This window comes from Oncorhynchus tshawytscha, linkage group LG22 (assembly GCF_018296145.1).
Source record: "Oncorhynchus tshawytscha isolate Ot180627B linkage group LG22, Otsh_v2.0, whole genome shotgun sequence".
NCBI lineage: Eukaryota > Metazoa > Chordata > Actinopteri > Salmoniformes > Salmonidae > Oncorhynchus > Oncorhynchus tshawytscha.
Genome location: NC_056450.1, coordinates 45,343,449 through 45,362,009, shown reverse-complemented (window position 1 = coordinate 45,362,009; position 18,561 = coordinate 45,343,449). Strand labels below are relative to the sequence as shown.

General features: G+C 44.0%; 1 protein-coding gene across 1 annotated transcript in view; it reads right to left on the bottom strand.

Moving 5' to 3' along the window:
* LOC112221360 (plasma membrane calcium-transporting ATPase 3) overlaps positions 1–17,660 on the bottom strand; it is a 143,793-nt gene extending 126,133 nt beyond the window's left edge. The window contains exons 1-2 of the mRNA XM_042304342.1: positions 17,141–17,660; positions 2,974–3,691 (exon numbers count right to left, since the gene is read on the bottom strand). Of these exons, the coding sequence (XP_042160276.1) occupies positions 2,974–3,220 (247 nt within the window). The 5' untranslated portion in view covers positions 3,221–3,691; positions 17,141–17,660. The remainder of the gene's footprint in view (positions 1–2,973; positions 3,692–17,140) is intronic.
* Positions 17,661–18,561: the final 901 nt, after the last annotated feature.

The window sequence follows — 18,561 nt, the reverse complement described above, 5'->3', positions numbered from 1 at the left end:
TGGCCAGACAGAAGCCACTCCTCAGGAAAATACACATGAAAGCTCACTTGGAGTTTGCCAAAAGGCACCTAAAGGACTCTCAGACCATGAGGAACAAGATTTTATGGTCTGATGAAACCAAGATTGAATTCTTTCGACTGAATGCCAAGCGTCGCGTCTTGCACCATCCCTGCTGTGAAGCATTCTGGTGGCAGCATCATGCTGTGGGGATGTTTTTCAGCAGCAGGGGCTGGGAGACTAGTCAGGATCCAGGGAAATATGAACGGAGCAAAGTGCAGAGAGATCCTTAATGAAAACCTGCCCCAGAGCGCTCAGGACCTCAGACTGGGGCGAAGGTTCACCTTCCATCAGGACAATGACCCTAAGCACACAGCCAAGACAACACAGGAGTGGCTTCGGGACAAGTCTCCGAATGTCCTTCAGTGGCCCAGCCAGAACCCGGACTTGAATCCGATCTAACATCTCTGGCGGGACCTGAAAATAGCTGTGCAGCGACGCTCCCCATCCAACGAGAAACTCGCCAAATACAGGTGTGCCAAGCTTGTAGAGTCATACCTAACAAGACTCGATTCTGTAATCGCTGTACTGAGTAAAGGGCCTGAATATTTAAGTAAATGTAATATTTCATTTTTTCATTTTTAATACATTTGCAAAAGTGTCTAAAAAAAAAGGTTTTTCTTTGTCATTATAAGGTTTTGTGTGTAGATTGATGAGGGGAAACTGTGTCATCCATTTTAGAATAAGGCTGTAACGTAACAACATGTGGAAAAAGTCAAGTGGTCTGAATACTTTCCGAATGACTGTAAATATCTGTTCCCATAGCCCAACTCTGGATGTAAAATAGGTGTAATGAATACTTTCTGAATGACTGTAAATATCTGTTCCCATAGCCCAACTCTGGATGTAAAATAGGTGTAATGAATACTTTCTGAATGACTGTAAATATCTGTTCCCATAGCCCAACTCTGGATGTAAAATAGGTGTAATGAATACTTTCTGAATGACTGTAAATATCTGTTCCCATAGCCCAACTCTGGATGTAAAATAGGTGTAATGAAACTACCATAATCACAGAGTAGGAGTTGAACAACAATTTGTTGAGTGATCATTACTTTGTAAATATTCTCTTCCTCTCTTCTTCCTTCTCTTTTTACCCCATTTATTTCTGCCTCTCTTCCTCACACCCTCTTTCTACCTTCCTCCCTCTACTGCACTCCCCCTTTTTTGTTTCTCCCTTTTTCTCTCAATCTCCCCTTGATATGTCCTTGACAATGCGGCAAGCTATTCTAGCACTCCTCCCCCTCTCCCCCTCTCCCTCTCCCACTCTCTTCCTCTCTTTACTTCCTCCCTCCTCCTTTCTTTCTCTTAGATCTCTGTAATGGTGTCAAACTGCAGTAGTGAGTATGTGTGTAATTAAATATTGGTATTGCAGTTCCCAAGGTTAAACGGATCCTGTTCCTGGATGCTGTGGTAAAGAGGTGTTAGTTCTGCGTATCAACTCTTCAAACTGTTGGCCAAACAACGTCTTGAAGTTTACCTCTACCAAACAATTTAAAAGGCTATTTCACTGGGAATCTCGAATAATTAATTCACAAACTAGTTTACCAACTCTCTCACTAGCTAGAATTCCATCCAATAGGAGATATATTTTAATGTGAATATCCTAAAATCCACATTTTCCCACCATAGATCTTTCCATCAAACTGACTTGTTGGGGATTAAAGGCTTTGTGTGATGACGTAGTACACGTGAAAATACCTTTAGTTTCTATTCCCATGTACCAAATAAAAGACACGAGTTAAATGTGTTTCCATCGCATTTTCAACTCTACTGATGGTTCTGTCACTAAAATGAGCCCAGCCTGGCTTTGGAACATGCTCTCTAGCCAACAGCTGGCAGATATAGTGAGGGTATAGCCTACATGATTATTATGGACAAAAGCTAGATCATTTTTACTTAACAGCAGCCAAGCATCAATCATCATGTCTGACTGCCTCACTGACTACCCGACTGACAACCTTACTGACTACCCCGCTGACTACCCTACTGACTACCCCACTGACTGCCTCACTGACTACCTTACTGACTACCCTACTGACTACCTCACTTACCACTGACTGCCCTACTGACTACCCTACTGAATACCCTACTGACTGCCTCACTGACTACCCCACTGACTACTCTACTGACTACCCTACTGACTACCTACTGACTACCCTCACTGACTACTGACTGCCCCACTGACTACCCTGCTGACTACCCTGCGGACTACCTACTGACTACCCTGCTGACTACCTCACTTACCACTGACTGCCCCACTGACTACCCTGCTGACTACCTACTGACTACCCTGCGGACTACCTACTGACTACCCTACTGACTACCTCACTTACCACTGACTGCCCCACTGACTACCCTGCTGACTACCTACTGACTACCAACTGACTACCCTGCTGACTACCTCACTTACCACTGACTGCCCCACTGACTACCCTGCTGACTACCTCACTGACTACCTACTGACTACCCTGCTGACTACCTCACTGACTACCTACTGACTACCTCACTGACTACCTACTGACTACCTCACTGAATTCCTCAATGACAATTTACCAAATTTTCCACAGACTATTCCACAGACTATTCCACAGACGGCTGTACTGCTATTCAGAGACGGCCTTTTGGCCTCTGGACAAATATACTTGTAGTTGGACCTGATTCGACAGGGCAAAAATGCTTGTAGTTGGATCCGATTCGACAGGTAGGATCGGCCTCTGCCTGAAATACTCAAATCAATGAAATTGACTGACAGAGTGTGTATGTGTGTCTGTCATGTTGTTCTGCTAGAGTAAGGTTGTTCAGTGTTGATCATCTGATACTGTTAGCTGGCCTGAGATCAATCCCACAGGCCAAACAACACAGAAACACACACACACGCAGCCACAGACACACACACCCTCCCTACTACCTTACCGTCAATAGTGTTGGTGAGCAGTTTAGTGGCCAGGCCCTCTGAGTCTCCGTATGCCTCCTGTATCTTCTGAATGGCCTCCCCTCCCCGGAGCTCCATCAGATCCCTGAGCTCCTCCACCGTCACCCCAAAATCTCCCTCTACAGCATTGTTACCCTCCCCCTTCCCACCTCCACCTCGGCTCCGGCCTTTAGGGTAGAACTCAACAGCACTGTTAGCCATCTCTCCCATGGTGGCGGTGGTAGACATTCTGACAGACTGATTTGGTCCTCTTCTCTCTCTGTGGTCTCTATTTCCTTCTCTGGAGAGGTTTCACCCACTCATCTGGAACACACGAGTCCAGACTTACTCTCTCTCTCTCTCTCTGTCTCTCTCTCTCTTTCTCGGAGCAGCGAGTGTTTCTGCTTATTTATACCAGCCAGTCACCAAGCGCTGGTCCTTCCTTCTTCTTTCAAGAGTTCTTAGACACAAGTCTTAAACACAGACTTCATTAGCTAACCAGTAGGGTCAGGGGTCAATGTTTTAACCAGGGACCAGTCAGCAACATCTCAGAAACAACTGACTCAGTTATTTTTCTAGTATTTTGTTCTCCCACTCCGAGGGATGAGGGCTGCCTCCAGCGTTCTCCCTGTGTCCTTGGCGACTCCACTCTTCTCTCTTGTCTCGCTTATGAAGGGGTTGGGGGTTGAGAGAAGGACTAGTGGTAGAGCAGACTGGAACCTGGAAAGAAAGAAAGATATAATTATAACTCATCTCTACAACTAGCAACACACCTGCAACTTGATGTCAATTGTTTTATGCAACAGCCAATCAAAATGAGGACCTTGGTCCCCTGAGCCACTAGAGCTCCAACCTAGAGTTCGCTTAATTCATGAACTTGTTCTAGTTCGTCTTTATATTCCATTCAACCATTCCCCTTTCTCTCCATCTTTATATTCCATTCAACCATTCCCCTTTCTCTCCATCTTTATATTCCATTCAACCATTCCCCTTTCTCTCCATCTTTATATTCCATTCAGCCATTCCCCTTTCTCTCCATCTTTATATTCCATTCAACCATTCCCCTTTCTCTCCATCTACCTCATTCTGGTTTGTAGCTCTTTCCTCTCTCGTTCTCTCTGTCTCCTCCACGTCTCCCTCTCAGTGTCCTGGCTGAGGACAGCTATACTCCTGTAGCCCTACTTTCAGACTGGCATCTACAGGGTCACCCCTGCCTTGTCCTGAATCTGGGCCTCTCTCCCTCCCTGGCTGGGTCCTGTCCTATTTAGTCGGTTTGTATGCAATATTAGAACGTTTTTCAGTAGCCTATATGCATATCAACGTATAAAAACAGACTATGATTTTAATGCCAAGATGTCCTACTCTTTGGCCTTTGCATGTTGTGGGTGGTTATCTACCATTCAGGAGGTGAATCTACATTTCAGAGCAACATCAGTGTAGCAACAAAGACAGAACAACAACAGATGGCACTTCCACAATACGGTTGACCTGTAGCATGGTCCTATTTGTAGCTGACTGTATCCTCTGAGATCTAGAAATCTCTGGCTGCTACGGGCTAGTTAGGGGGATAAGGTCTAGCTAGAGGCTAAGGGGAGAGAGGATGTTTCTGGAATGGTCCTGTGTTCTGAATACTACCCAGGGTGTTTCTGTTTGGTGGCCTATAGGCATTGATATGTTGGCCATTTATTTACAACATACAATGAATTGGGAAAGTATTCAGACCACTTCACCTTTTCCACACTTTGTTACGTTACAGCCTTATTCTAAAAATGAATAAAACTATGTCCTAATCAATCTACACACAATAACCCACAATGACATAACGACTCAATACCCCATAATGACATTATGACTCAATACCCCACAATGACACAATACCCCATAATGACATGATACCCCATAATGACACAATACCCCATAATGACATATTGACTCAATACCCCATAATGACATAATGACACAATACCCCATAATGACTCAATACCCTATAATGACACAATACCACATAATGATATAATGACTCAATACCCCATAATGACTCAGTACCCAATCATGACACAAAACCCCACAATGATACAATACCCCATAATTACTCAATGCCCCATAATGACACAATACCCCATAATGACATAATGACACAATACCCCATAATGACATAATACCCCATAATGACATAATGACTCAATACCCCATAATGACATAATGACTCAATACTCCATAATGACTCAAGACCCCATAATGACACAATACCCCATAATGACACAATACCCTATAATGACATAATGACTCAATACCCCATAATGACTCAATACCCCATAATGACACAATACCCCATAATGACATGATGACACAATACCCCATAATGACACAATACCCCATACCCCATTGATGACACAATACCCCATAATGACATAATACCCCATAATGACATAATGACTCAAAACCCCATAATGACATAATGACTCAATACCCCATAGTGACTCAATACCCCATAGTGCCTCAATACCCCCATAATGACTCAATATCCCATAGTGACTCAATACCCCATAATGACTCAATACCCCATAATGACTCAATACCCCATAATGACATAATGACACAATACCCCATAATGATACAATACCCCATAATGACACAATACCCCATAATGACACAATACCCCATAATGACATGATGACACAATACCCCATAATGACACAATACCCCATAATGACATGATGACACAATACCCCATAATGACATAATACCCCATAATGACATAATGACTCAAAACCCCATAATGACATAATGACTCAATACCCCATAGTGACTCAATACCCCATAGTGCCTCAATACCCCCATAATGACTCAATATCCCATAGTGACTCAATACCCCATAATGACTCAATACCCCCATAATGACTCAATATCCCATAGTGACTCAATACCCCATAATGACTCAATACCCCATAATGACTCAATACCCCATAATGACATAATGACTCAATACCCCATAATGACTCAAGACCCCATAATGACATAATGACTCAATACCCCATAATGACACAATACCCCACAATGACAATATGACTCAATACCCCATAATGACACAATACCCCACAATGACAATATGACTCAATACCCCATAATGACACAAGACCCCATATGACACAATACCCCATAATGACATAATAACCTATAATGACTCAATACCCCAAAATGACACAATACCACATAATGACACCATAGCCCAAAATGACACAATACCCCACAATGACACTATACCCCATAATGACATAATGACACAATAGCCCATAATGACTCAATACCCCATAATTAATTTTTTTTATTTTTATTTTTTAAATTTGACCTTTATTTAACTAGGCAAGCCAGTTAAGAACAAATTCTTATTTTCAATGACAGCCTAGGAACAGTGGGTTAACTGCCTGTTCAGGGGCAGAACGACAGATTTGTACCTTGTCAGCTTGGGGATTCGAACTTTCAACCTTTCGGTTACTAGTCCAACGCTCTAACTACTAGGCTACCCTGCCACCCCATAATGACATATTGACACAATACCCCATAATGACACAATACCCCATAATGACACAATACCCCACAATGACACAATACCCCACAACGACACTATACCCCATAATGACATAATGACACAATACCCCATAATGACTCAATACCCCATAATGACTCAATACCCCATAATGACACAATAGCCCATAATGACACAATACCCCATAATGACATAATGACACAATACGCAATAATGACTCAATACCTCATAATGACACAATACCCCGTAATGACACAATACCCCACAATGACACAATATCCCAACATGACACAATACCACACAATGACACTACACCCCATAATGACATAATGACACAATACCCCATAATGACATAATGACTCAATACCCCATAATGACACAATACCCCATAATGACACAATACCCCAAATTGAGCTCAGTTGCATCCTGTTTCAATTGGTCATCCTTGAGATGTTTCTACAACTTGATTGGAGTCCATCTGGGATAAATTCAATTAATTGGACACAATTTAGTAAGGCACACATCTATCTATATAAGGTCCCACAGTTAACAGATCTGGGGAAGGGTACCAAAAATATTCTGCAGCATTGAAGGTCCCCAAAAACACAGTGACCTCCCGTTCTGTAAAGTACTTAAAGTAAAATACTTGAAAGTACTACTTAAGTCGTTTTTGGGGGTATCTGTACTTTACTTTACTATTGATATTTTTGACAACTTTTCCTTTTACTTCACTACATTCCTGATGAAAACAAGGTACTTTTTACTCCACACATTTATCCTGACACTCAAAAGTACTTGTTACATTTGGAATGCTGAGCAAGACAGGAAATTGTTCCAATTCCGGCACTTATCAAGAGAACATCCTTGGTCATCCCTACTGCCTCTGATCTGGCAGACTCACTAAACAGAGAACATCCCCGGTCATCTCTGCTGCCTCTGATCTGGAGGACTCACTAAACAGAGAACATCCCTGGTCATCTCTACTGCCTCTGATCTGGAGGACTCACTAAACAGAGAACATCCCTGGTCATCTCTACTGCCTCTGATCTGGAGGACTCACTAAACAGAGAACATCCCTGGTCATCCCTACTGCCTCTGATCTGGTGGACTCACTAAACAGAGAACATCCCTGGTCATTCCTACTGTCTCTGATCTGGAGGACTCACTAAACAGAGAACATCCCTGGTCATCCCTACTGCCTCTGATCCGGAGGACTCACTAAACAGAGAACATCCCTGGTCATCCCTACTGCCTCTGATCTGGAGGACTCACTAAACAGAGAACATCCCTGGTCATCCCTACTGCCTCTGATCTGGAGGACCCACTAAACAGAGAACATCCCTGGTCATCCCTACTGCCTCTGATCTGGAGGACTCACTAAACAGAGAACATCCCTGGTCATCCCTACTGCCTCTGATCTGGAGGACTCACTAAACAGAGAACATCCTTGGTCATCCCTACTGCCTCTGATCTGGAGGACTCACTAAACAGAGAACATCCCTGGTCATCCCTACTGCCTCTGATCTGGAGGACCCACTAAACAGAGAACATCCCTGGTCATCCCTACTGCCTCTGATCTGGAGGACTCACTAAACAGAGAACATCCTGGTCATCCCTACTGCCTCTGATCTGGAGGACTCACTAAACAGAGAACATCCCTGGTCATCCCCACTGCCTCTGATCTGGAGGACTCACTAAACAGAGAACATCCCTGGTCATCCCTACTGCCTCTGATCTGGAGGACTCACTAAACAGAGAACATCCCTGGTCATCCCTACTGCCTCTGATCTGGAGGACTCACTAAACAGAGAACATCCCTACTGCCTCTGATCTGGAGGACTCACTAAACAGAGAACATCCCTGGTCATCCCTACTGCCTCTGATCTGGAGGACCCACTAAACAGAGAACATCCCTGGTCATCCCTACTGCCTCTGATCTGGAGGACCCACTAAACAGAGAACATCCTTGGTCATCCCTACTGCCTCTGATCTGGAGGACCCACTAAACAGAGAACATCCATGGTCATCCCTACTGCCTCTGATCTGGAGGACTCACTAAACAGAGAACATCCCTGGTCATCCCTACTGCCTCTGATCTGGAGGACTCACTAAACAGAGAACATCCCTGTTCATCCCTACTGCCTCTGATCTGGAGGACCCACTAAACAGAGAACATCCCTGGTCATCCCTACTGCCTCTGATCTGGAGGACTCACTAAACAGAGAACATCCCTGCTCATCCCTACTGCCTCTGATCTGGAGGACTCACTAAACAGAGAACATCCCTGGTCATCCCTACTGCCTCTGATCTGGAGGACTCACTAAACAGAGAACATCCTTGGTCATCCCTACTGCCTCTGATCTGGAGGACCCACTAAACAGAGAACATCCCTGGTCATCCCTACTGCCTCTGATCTGGAGGACTCACTAAACAGAGAACATCCCTGGTCATCTCTGCTGCCTCTGATCTGGAGGACTCACTAAACAGAGAACATCCCTGGTCATCTCTGCTGCCTCTGATCTGGAGGACCCACTAAACAGAGAACATCCCTGGTCATCCCTACTGCCTTTGATCTGGAGGACTCACTAAACAGAGAACATCCCTGGTCATCTCTGCTGCCTCTGATCTGGAGGACCCACTAAACAGAGAACATCCCTGGTCATCCCTACTGCCTCTGATCTGGAGGACTCACTAAACAGAGAACATCCCCAGTCATCTCTACTGCCTCTGATCTGGATGACCCACTAAACAGAGAACATCCCTGGTCATCTCTACTGCCTCTGATCTGGAGGACCCACTAAACAGAGAACATCCCTGGTCATCTCTACTGCCTCTGATCTGGATGACTCACTAAGTACATGCTTCGTTTGTAAATTATATCTTAGTGTTGCAACGTGCCCCTGGCAATCCTTCAATTAAAAAAACAAGAACAGCTATATGTCTGGTTTGCTTAATATAAGAGATATTTAATTATTTATACTTTTCCTTTTGATATTCAGTACATTTTAGCAATTGCATTTATGTTTAATACTTACATGTATTTAAAAGCAAATACTTTTAGACTTTTACTCAAGTAGTATTTTACTGGGTGACTCACTTTTACTTGAGTAATTTTCTTTTAAGGTCTTTACCTTTACTCAATTATGACAATTGGGTACTTTTTCCACTACTGGTGGCTTCCATCATTCTTAAATGGCTGAAGTTTGTAACCGCCAAGACTCTTCCTAGAGCTGGCCGCCCATCCAAACTTAGCAATCGGGGGAGAAGGGCCTTGGTCAGGGGAGGTGACCAAGAACCCGATGATCACTCTGACAGACATCCAGAGTTCCTCTGTGGAGATGAGAGAATCTTCCAGAAGGACAACCATCTCTGCAGCACTCACCAATCAGTCCTTTATGGTAGAGTGGCCAGACAGAAGTCACTTCTCAGTAAAAGGCACATGACAGCCTGTTTGGAGTTTGCCAAATTAAATCAAATTGTATTTGTCAAATGCGCCGAATACAACAAGTGTAGACCTTATAGTGAAATGCTTACCTACATACAAGCCCTTATTAACCAACAATGCAGATTTAAGAAAATACCAAAAAACATTTGTATTAAAACGTAGGAGATAAGAATAACAAATAAATCAAGAGCAGCAGCAAATAACAAAAGCAGGGCTATATACAGGGTGTTACGGTACAGAGTCAATGTGGAGGCTATATACAGGGTGTTACGGTACAGAGTCAATGTGGAGGCTATATACAGGGTATTACGGTACAGAGTCAATGTGGAGACTATATACAGGGTATTACGGTACAGAGTCAATGTGGAGACTATATACAGGGTATTACGGTACAGAGTCAATGTGGAGGCTATATACAGGGTATTACGGTACAGAGTCAATATGGAGACTATATACAGGGTATTACGGTACAGAGTCAATGTGGAGGCTATATACAGTGTGTTACGGTACAGAGTCAATGTGGAGGCTATATACAGGGTGTTACGGTACAGAGTCAATGTGGAGGCTATATACAGGGTGTTACGGTACAGAGTCAATGTGGAGGCTATATACAGGGTGTTACGGTACAGAGTCAATGTGGAGGCTATATACAGGGTATTACGGTACAGAGTCAATGTGGAGACTATATACAGGGTATTACGGTACAGAGTCAATGTGGAGGCTACATACAAGGGGTACCAGTACAGAGTCAATGTGGAGGCTATATACAGGGGGTACCAGTACAGAGTCAATGTGGAGGCTATATACAGGGTATTACGGTACAGAGTCAATGTGGAGACTATATACAGGGTATTACGGTACAGAGTCAATGTGGAGACTATATACAGGGTATTACGGTACAGAGTCAATGTGGAGGCTATATACAGGGTATTACGGTACAGAGTCAATGTGGAGGCTATATACAGGGTATTACGGTACAGAGTCAATGTGGAGGCTATATACAGGGTATTACGGTACAGAGTCAATGTGGAGGCTACATACAGGGGTACCAGTACAGAGTCAATGTGGAGGCTATATACAGGGGTACCAGTACAGAGTCAATGTGGAGGCTATATACAGGGTATTACGGTACAGAGTCTATGTGGAGGCTATATACAGGGTATTACGGTACAGAGTCAATGTGGAGGCTATATACAGGGTGTTACGGTACAGAGTCAATGTGGAGGCTATATACAGGGTGTTACAGTACAGAGTCAATGTGGAGGCTACATGCAGGGGGTACCGGTACAGAGTCAATGTGGAGGCTATATACAGGGGGTACCGGTACAGAGTCAATGTGGAGGCTATATACAGGGTATTACGGTACAGAGTCAATGTGGAGACTATATACAGGGTATTACGGTACAGAGTCAATGTGGAGGCTATATACAGGGTATTACGGTACAGAGTCAATGTGGAGGCTATATACAGGGTATTACGGTACAGAGTCAATGTGGAGGCTATATACAGGGTATTACGGTACAGAGTCAATGTGGAGGCTATATACAGGGTATTACGGTACAGAGTCAATGTGGAGGCTACATGCAAGGTATTACGGTACAGAGTCAATGTGGAGGCTATATACAGGGGGTACCGGAACAGAGTCAATGTGGAGGCTATATACAGGGGGTACCAGTACAGAGTCAATGTGGAGGCTATATACTGGGGGTACCGGTACAGAGTCAATGTGGAGGCTATATACAGGGGGTACCGGTACAGAGTCAATGTGGAGGCTATATACAGGGGGTACCGGTACAGAGTCAATGTGGAGGCTATATACAGGGGGTACCGGTATAGGTCAATGGGCTACCGGTACAGAGTCAATGTGGAGGCTATATGCAGGGGGTACCGGTACAGAGTCAATGTGGAGGCAATATGCAGGGGTACCGGTACAGAGTCAATGTGGAGGCTATATGCAGGGGTACCGGTACAGAGTCAATGTGGAGGCTATATACAGGGGGTACCGGTACAGAGTCAATGTGGAGACTATATACAGGGGGTACCGGTACAGAGTCAATTGTGCGGGGTACAGGTTAGGGCAACGGTGTCGAGGTAATTACGGTAATTTGTGCATGTAGGTCGAGTTATTTAAAGTGACCATGCATAGATAACAGACAGTAGCAGCAGCGTAGAAGGGGAGGGGGGAGGTAATGCAAATAGTCTGGGTAGCCATTTGATTAGCTGTTTAGGAGTCTTATGGTTTGGGGGTAGAAGCTTTTTAGAAAGCCTCTTGGTCGTAGACTTGGAGCTCCGGTACAGCTTGCCATGCGGTAGCAGAGAGAACAGTTTATGACTAGGGTGGCTGGAGCCTTTGACGATTTTTAGGGCCTTCCTCTGATACCGCCTGGTATAAAGGTCCTGGATGGCAGGAAGCTTGGCCCCGGCGATGTCCTGGGCCCTTTGCACCGCCCTCTGTAGTGCCTTGCGATCAGAGGCTGAGCAGTTGCCATACCAGGCAATGATGCTACCAGTTAGGATGCTCTCGATGGTGCAGCTGTAAAATCTTTTTAGGATCTGGGGACCCATGCCAAGTCTTTTCAGTCTCCTGAGGGGGAAAAGGCTTTGTCATGCCCTCTTCACAACTGTCTTGGTGTGCTTGGACCGTTCTAGTTTGTTGGTGATATGGCGCCAAGGAACTTGAAGCTCTCAACCTGCTCCACTACAGCCCCGTCGATGAGAATGGGGGTGTGCTCGGTCCTCCTTTTCCTGTTGTTCACAATCATCTCCTTTGTCTTGATCACATTGAGGGAGAGGTTGTTGTCCTGCCAGGTTTCTGACCTCCTCCCAATAGGCTGTCTCATCGTTGTCGGTGATCAGGCCTACCACTGTTGTGTCGTCAACAAACTTAATGATGGTGTTGGAGTCGTGCCTGGCCGTGCAGTCATGAGTGAACAGGGAGTAAAGGAGGGGACTGTGCATGCACCCCTGAGGGGCCCCCGTGTTGAGGATCATTGTGGCGGATGTGTTGTTACCAACCCTTACCACCTGGGGGCGGCCCGTCAGGAAGTCCTGGATACAGTTGCAGAGGGAGGTGTTAAGTCCCAGGGTCCTTAACTTAGTGATGAGCTTTGAGGGCACTATGTTGTTGAACACTGAGCTGTAGTCAATGAATAGCATTCTCACATAGGTGTTCCTTTTGTCCAGGTGGGAAAGGGAAGTGTGGAGTGCAATAGAGATTGCAACATCTGTGGATCTGTTGGTGCAGTATGCAAATTGGAGTGGGTCTAGGGTTTCTGGGATAATGGTGTTGATGTGAGCCATGACCAGCCTTTCAAAATATTTCATGGCTACAGACGTGAGTGCTACGGTTGGTAGTTATTTAGACAGGTTACCTTGGCGTTCTTGGCCACAAGGACTATGGTGGTCTGCTTGAAACATGTAGGTATTACAGACTGGGTCAGGGAGAGGTTGAAAATGTCAGTTAAGACACTTGCCATTTGGTCAGCGCATGCTCACAGTACATGTCCTGTAATCCTTCTGGCACTGCAGCCTTGTGAATGTTGACCTGTTTAAAGGTCTTACTCACATCGGCTGCGGAGAGTGTGATCACACAGTCTTCCGGAGCAGCTGATGCTCTCATGCATGTTTCAGTGTTACTTGCCTCGAAGCGAGCATAGAAGTAGTTTAGCTCTTCTGGTAGGCTTGTGTCACTGGGCAGCTCTCGGCTGGGCTTCCCTTTGTAGTCTGTAATTGCCAACGATTCGATCTTAGTCCTCTATTGACGCTTTGCCTGTTTGAAGGTTCGTCATAGTCGGGCATAGCAGGATTTCTTATAAGCTTCCGGATTAGAGTCCTGCTCCTTGAAAGCAGCAGCTCTCCCTTTTAGCTCAGTGCAGATGTTGCCTGTAATCCATTGCTTCTGGTTGGAGTGTGTACGTATAGTCACTGTGGGGGTGATGTCATCGATGCACTTATTGATGAAGCCAGTGACTAATGTTGTGTACTCCTCAATGCCATCGGAATATTCCAGTCTGTGATAGCAAAACAGTCCTGTAGTTTAGCATCTGCTTCATCTGACCACTCTTTTATAGACTGAGTCACTGGTGCTTCCTGCTTTAATTTTTGGTTGTAAGCAGGAATTAGGAGGATAGAATTCTGGTCAGATTTGCCAAATGGAGGGCGAGGGAGAGCTTTGTACGCGTCTCTGTGTGTGGAGTAAAGATTGTCTAGAATTGTTTTCCCTTTGGTTGCACATTTAACATGCTGATAGAAATTAGGTAAAACTGATTTATGTTTCCCTGCATTAAATTCCCCGGCCACTAGGAGCGCTGCCTCTGGGTGAGCGTTTCCTGTTTGCTTATGGCGGTATACTGTTTTTATTTATTTACTTTTCTGCTCTTTTGCACACCAATATCTCTACCTGTATCTGATCATTTATCACTCCAGTGTTAATCTGCTAAATTGTAATCATTCGCCTACCTCCTCATGCCTTTTGCACACAATGTATATAGACTCCCTTTAAAAAAAAAAAATTCTGCTGTGTTATTGACTTGTTAATTGTTTATTCCATGTGTAACTCTGTGTTGTCTGTTCACACTGCTATGCTTTATCTTGGCCAGGTCGCAGTTGCAAATGACAACTTGTTCTCAACTAGCCTACCTGGTTAAATAAAGGTGAAATAAAATAAAAATATAAAAATATATTGCTCATTGAGTGTGGTTTTAGTGCCAGCTTCTGTCTGTGGTGGTATGAAGACAGCTACGAAAAATACAGATGAAAACTCTCTAGGTAGATAGTGTGGTCTACAGCTTATCATTAGATACTCTATCTCAGGCGGACAAAACCTTGAGTCTTCCTTAGCTATAGTGCACGACCCTAAGCACAAAGCAAAGACAATGCAGGAGTGGCTTCGGGACAAGTCTCTGAATGTCCTTGATTTGCCCAGAGTCGAACCCGATGCTCCCTATCCAACCTGACAGAGCTTGAGAGGATCTGCAGAGAAGAATGGGAGAAACTCCCCAAATACAGATGTGATATTTCAGCTTTTTATTTACTTATACATTTGCAAAAATTTCTAAAAACTGTTTTTTCATTATTGGGTACTGTGTGTAGATTAATGAGGGGATTTTTTTTTTTTAAATCAATTTTAGTTTAAGGCTGTAAAGTAACAAAATGTGGAAGAAGTCAAGGGGGTCTGACTACTTTCTGAATGCACTATATATCTGGTATATTAATATATAACTGATATATGTATAGCTGATATACAGTAACAGTCAAAAGCTGTCATCAAGGCAAAGGTTGGCTACTTTGAATAATCTAAAATTATAAATATATTTAGATTTTGTTTTACACTTTTTTGGTTACTTCATGATTCCATATGTGTTATTTCATAGTTTTGATGTCTTCAATATTATTCTGTAGAAAATGTAGATAAAGAAAATCCCTTGAATGGGTCCAAACTTTTGACTGGTACTGTACATATTGTTAATAAATTGATATACATACAGCTGGTATGTATAGCTGATATACAGTATCAGTCAACAGTGGTGACACTGTCTGTGATTTATTTAAGCACACTTAACCAGCATGTCTACCACAGCATTCTGCAGTAATACGCCATCCCATCTGGTTTACACTTAGTGGGACTATCACTTGTTTTTCAACAGGACAATGACCAAGGCTGTGTAAGGGCTATTTGACCAAGATGGAGAGTGATGGAGTGATGCATCAGATGACCTGTCCTCCACAATCACCCGACCTCAACCCAATTGAGATGGTTTGGGATGAGTTGGACCGCAGAGTGAAGGATAATGTGTGAAATCTTTCAAGACTGTTGGAAAAGCATTCCAGGTGAAGCTGGTTGACAGAATGCCAAGAGTGTGCAAAGTTGTTATCAAGGCAAAGGGTGGCTACTTTGGAAAAATATAAATTGTAAATGTATTTAGATTTGTAAAAGAAGAAAAAGTAAAAGGGTTACTACATGATTCCATGTGTTATTTCATAGTTTCTATGTCTTCACTATTATTCTACAATGTAGAAAATAGTAAAAAATAAAGAAAAACCCTTGAATGAGTAGGTGTGTCCAAACCTTCGACTGGCACTGTAAATATAACTGATATACAAACAGCTGATAAATAAATATATAGCTGATATCCATTACTGATTTATACTGAGTATACAAAACATTAAGAACACCTTCCTAATATTGAGTTGCACACCTTTTTTGCCCTTAGAACAGCCTCCATTTGTCGGGGCGTGGACTGTACAAGGTGTGGAAAGCTTTCCGCAGGGGTTCTGGCCCATGTCGACTCCAATGCTTCCCACAGTTGCGTCAAGTTGACCGAGCTAACCGGACTATCTGCATTGTGTCCCACCACCCACCACCCCCTCTTTTACGCTACTGCTACTCTCTGCTACTTTTATAGCCTCGCTACTGTATATAGCCTGTCATTTTACTGTTCTTTACCTACCTATTGTTCACCTAATACCTTATTTGCACTCTTGGTTAGAGTCTGTAAGTAAGCATTTCACTGTAAGGTTGTATTCGGCGCACGTGACAGATAAACTAAATAGATTTGATTTGATGTCCTTTGGGTGGTGGACCATTCTTGATACACACAGGGAACTGTTGAGTGTGAAAAACCCAGCAGCATTGCAGTTCTTGACCCACATACACAATCCATGTCTCAATTTCAAGGTTTAAAAATCCTCCTTCAACCTGTCTCCTCACATTCATCTACACGGAATGAAATGGATTTAACAGGTGATTAAGAATGAAATGGATTTAACAGGTGATTAAGAATGAAATGGGTTTAACAGGTGATTAAGGGATCGTAGCTTTTCATCTGGATTCACCATGGAAAGAGAAGGTGTTGTTTTGTTCACTCAGTATAGCTGTTATGTAGTTTACTGTGTGACACTTCCTTCCTCTATATCTCTGTCCATCTCTCACTCTCTGATCTCACACACACAAACACACTATGACAGAAACACCAACCTACCCGGACAGCGTGATCACAGGGGTAAATAAAATACATTAAAGAACTGTTTGACCTCCTACAAAACATCTCTCTCCTTCCATCATCAGGCATCATACCGTGTGCGCGCGCACACACGCACGCACACACACACAGATATGCACCTACATGTACACACATATGTATTCATACGCACACACAAACATGCATAGGCTACACACCACTGACTCACTGTACAGGCCGAGCTCAAGGACACAGAGACGGAGGCAGAATCCCGTTAATGCGCCTGGATGCTGAGAATCTACTAAAGTAACAGAGCTGATTCCGTTATCGCTTGGTCCATATGTTGATATTGATCATGATGATGAATATTGTCCCCTTGAAGATCCGCTCTGTCTGTCTGATTGATCTCGCTCAGCAGCGGGGCGCAGAGAGACAAGACGCAGAGGTGATGTGCTTCCTAAGCAGGCAGGGGGGGTGAGAGGGACCACGGGGTTCGGTAGCACCCTCAGGTAACGGTTATCAGTCTACCGGGTTCTGCTCGCAGTGTTTATAGTCCTAAAGATAGACAGAGATAGAGAACTACGAGGGCGCTAGGAGAAGCTGATGATGATGCGACATTCCGGGGTTGAACTGAGACCTCTGCACGCACTCGGAGGCATGCAGTGTCTGCAAGAGGAAGGAGAGGAGGGCGGAAGAGAGAGAGAGAATGGGGAGGAGAGAGGAGGAAAGGGAGGAGGGAGGAAGAGAGAGAATGGGGAGAAGGGAGGAGGAAAGGGAGGAGGGAGGAAGAGAGAGAATGGGGAGGAGGGAGGAAGAGAGAGAATGGGGAGGAGGGAGGAAGAGAGAAAAGGAAGGGAGGAGATAAAGAGAGTCCAAATTAACTTACACTGAACAAAAATATAAAAGTAACATGTAAAGTGTTTCACAAGAAATAAAACATCCCAGAAATGTTCCATACATACATTTACATCCCTGTTAGTGAGTATTTCCCCTTTTGCCAAGATAATCCACCCAGCTGACAGGTGTGGTATATCAAGAAGCTGATTAAACAGCATGATCATTACACAGGTGTACCTTGTGCAGGAGGCAAAAAAAAGGCGACTCCAAAATGTGCAAAATGCCACAGATATCTCATGTTTTGAAGGACTGTGCAATTGGCATGCTGACTGCAGGAATGTCCACCAGAACTCTTGTCAGGGTATTTTTTTAAAAATGTCTACCATAAGCCGCCTCCAATGTCGTTTTAGAGAATTTGGCAGTTCGTCCAACTGGCCTCAGTAAAATGACGCCGACAGATAGGGCAGCCATGCTTCTAGCTGCTAAGAAAAACATTTTCTTACGCACAACCGGGAAGAACTTTTGGATCAGAGCGGCGGTATCTCACCAGCCTTAGCAGCATTACAAACAGGAATAAGACTTTCCTGAATCTGAACATTTGTTCGCACCCCTCAGGGAAATTGAACTGATTCCAGATGCTGATCCAAAACACAGCTGGCAGAGAAGAAGTATTTGCAGTGGAAATACTGTCTTAGTCCATACAGCCAGTTGGGTTCTCAGTTCATCGCGCAGACAGGAATAAATATGTCTCCGGTAAGAAGAAGGGTGGGGGTGTATGTTTTATGATTAACTACTCATGGTG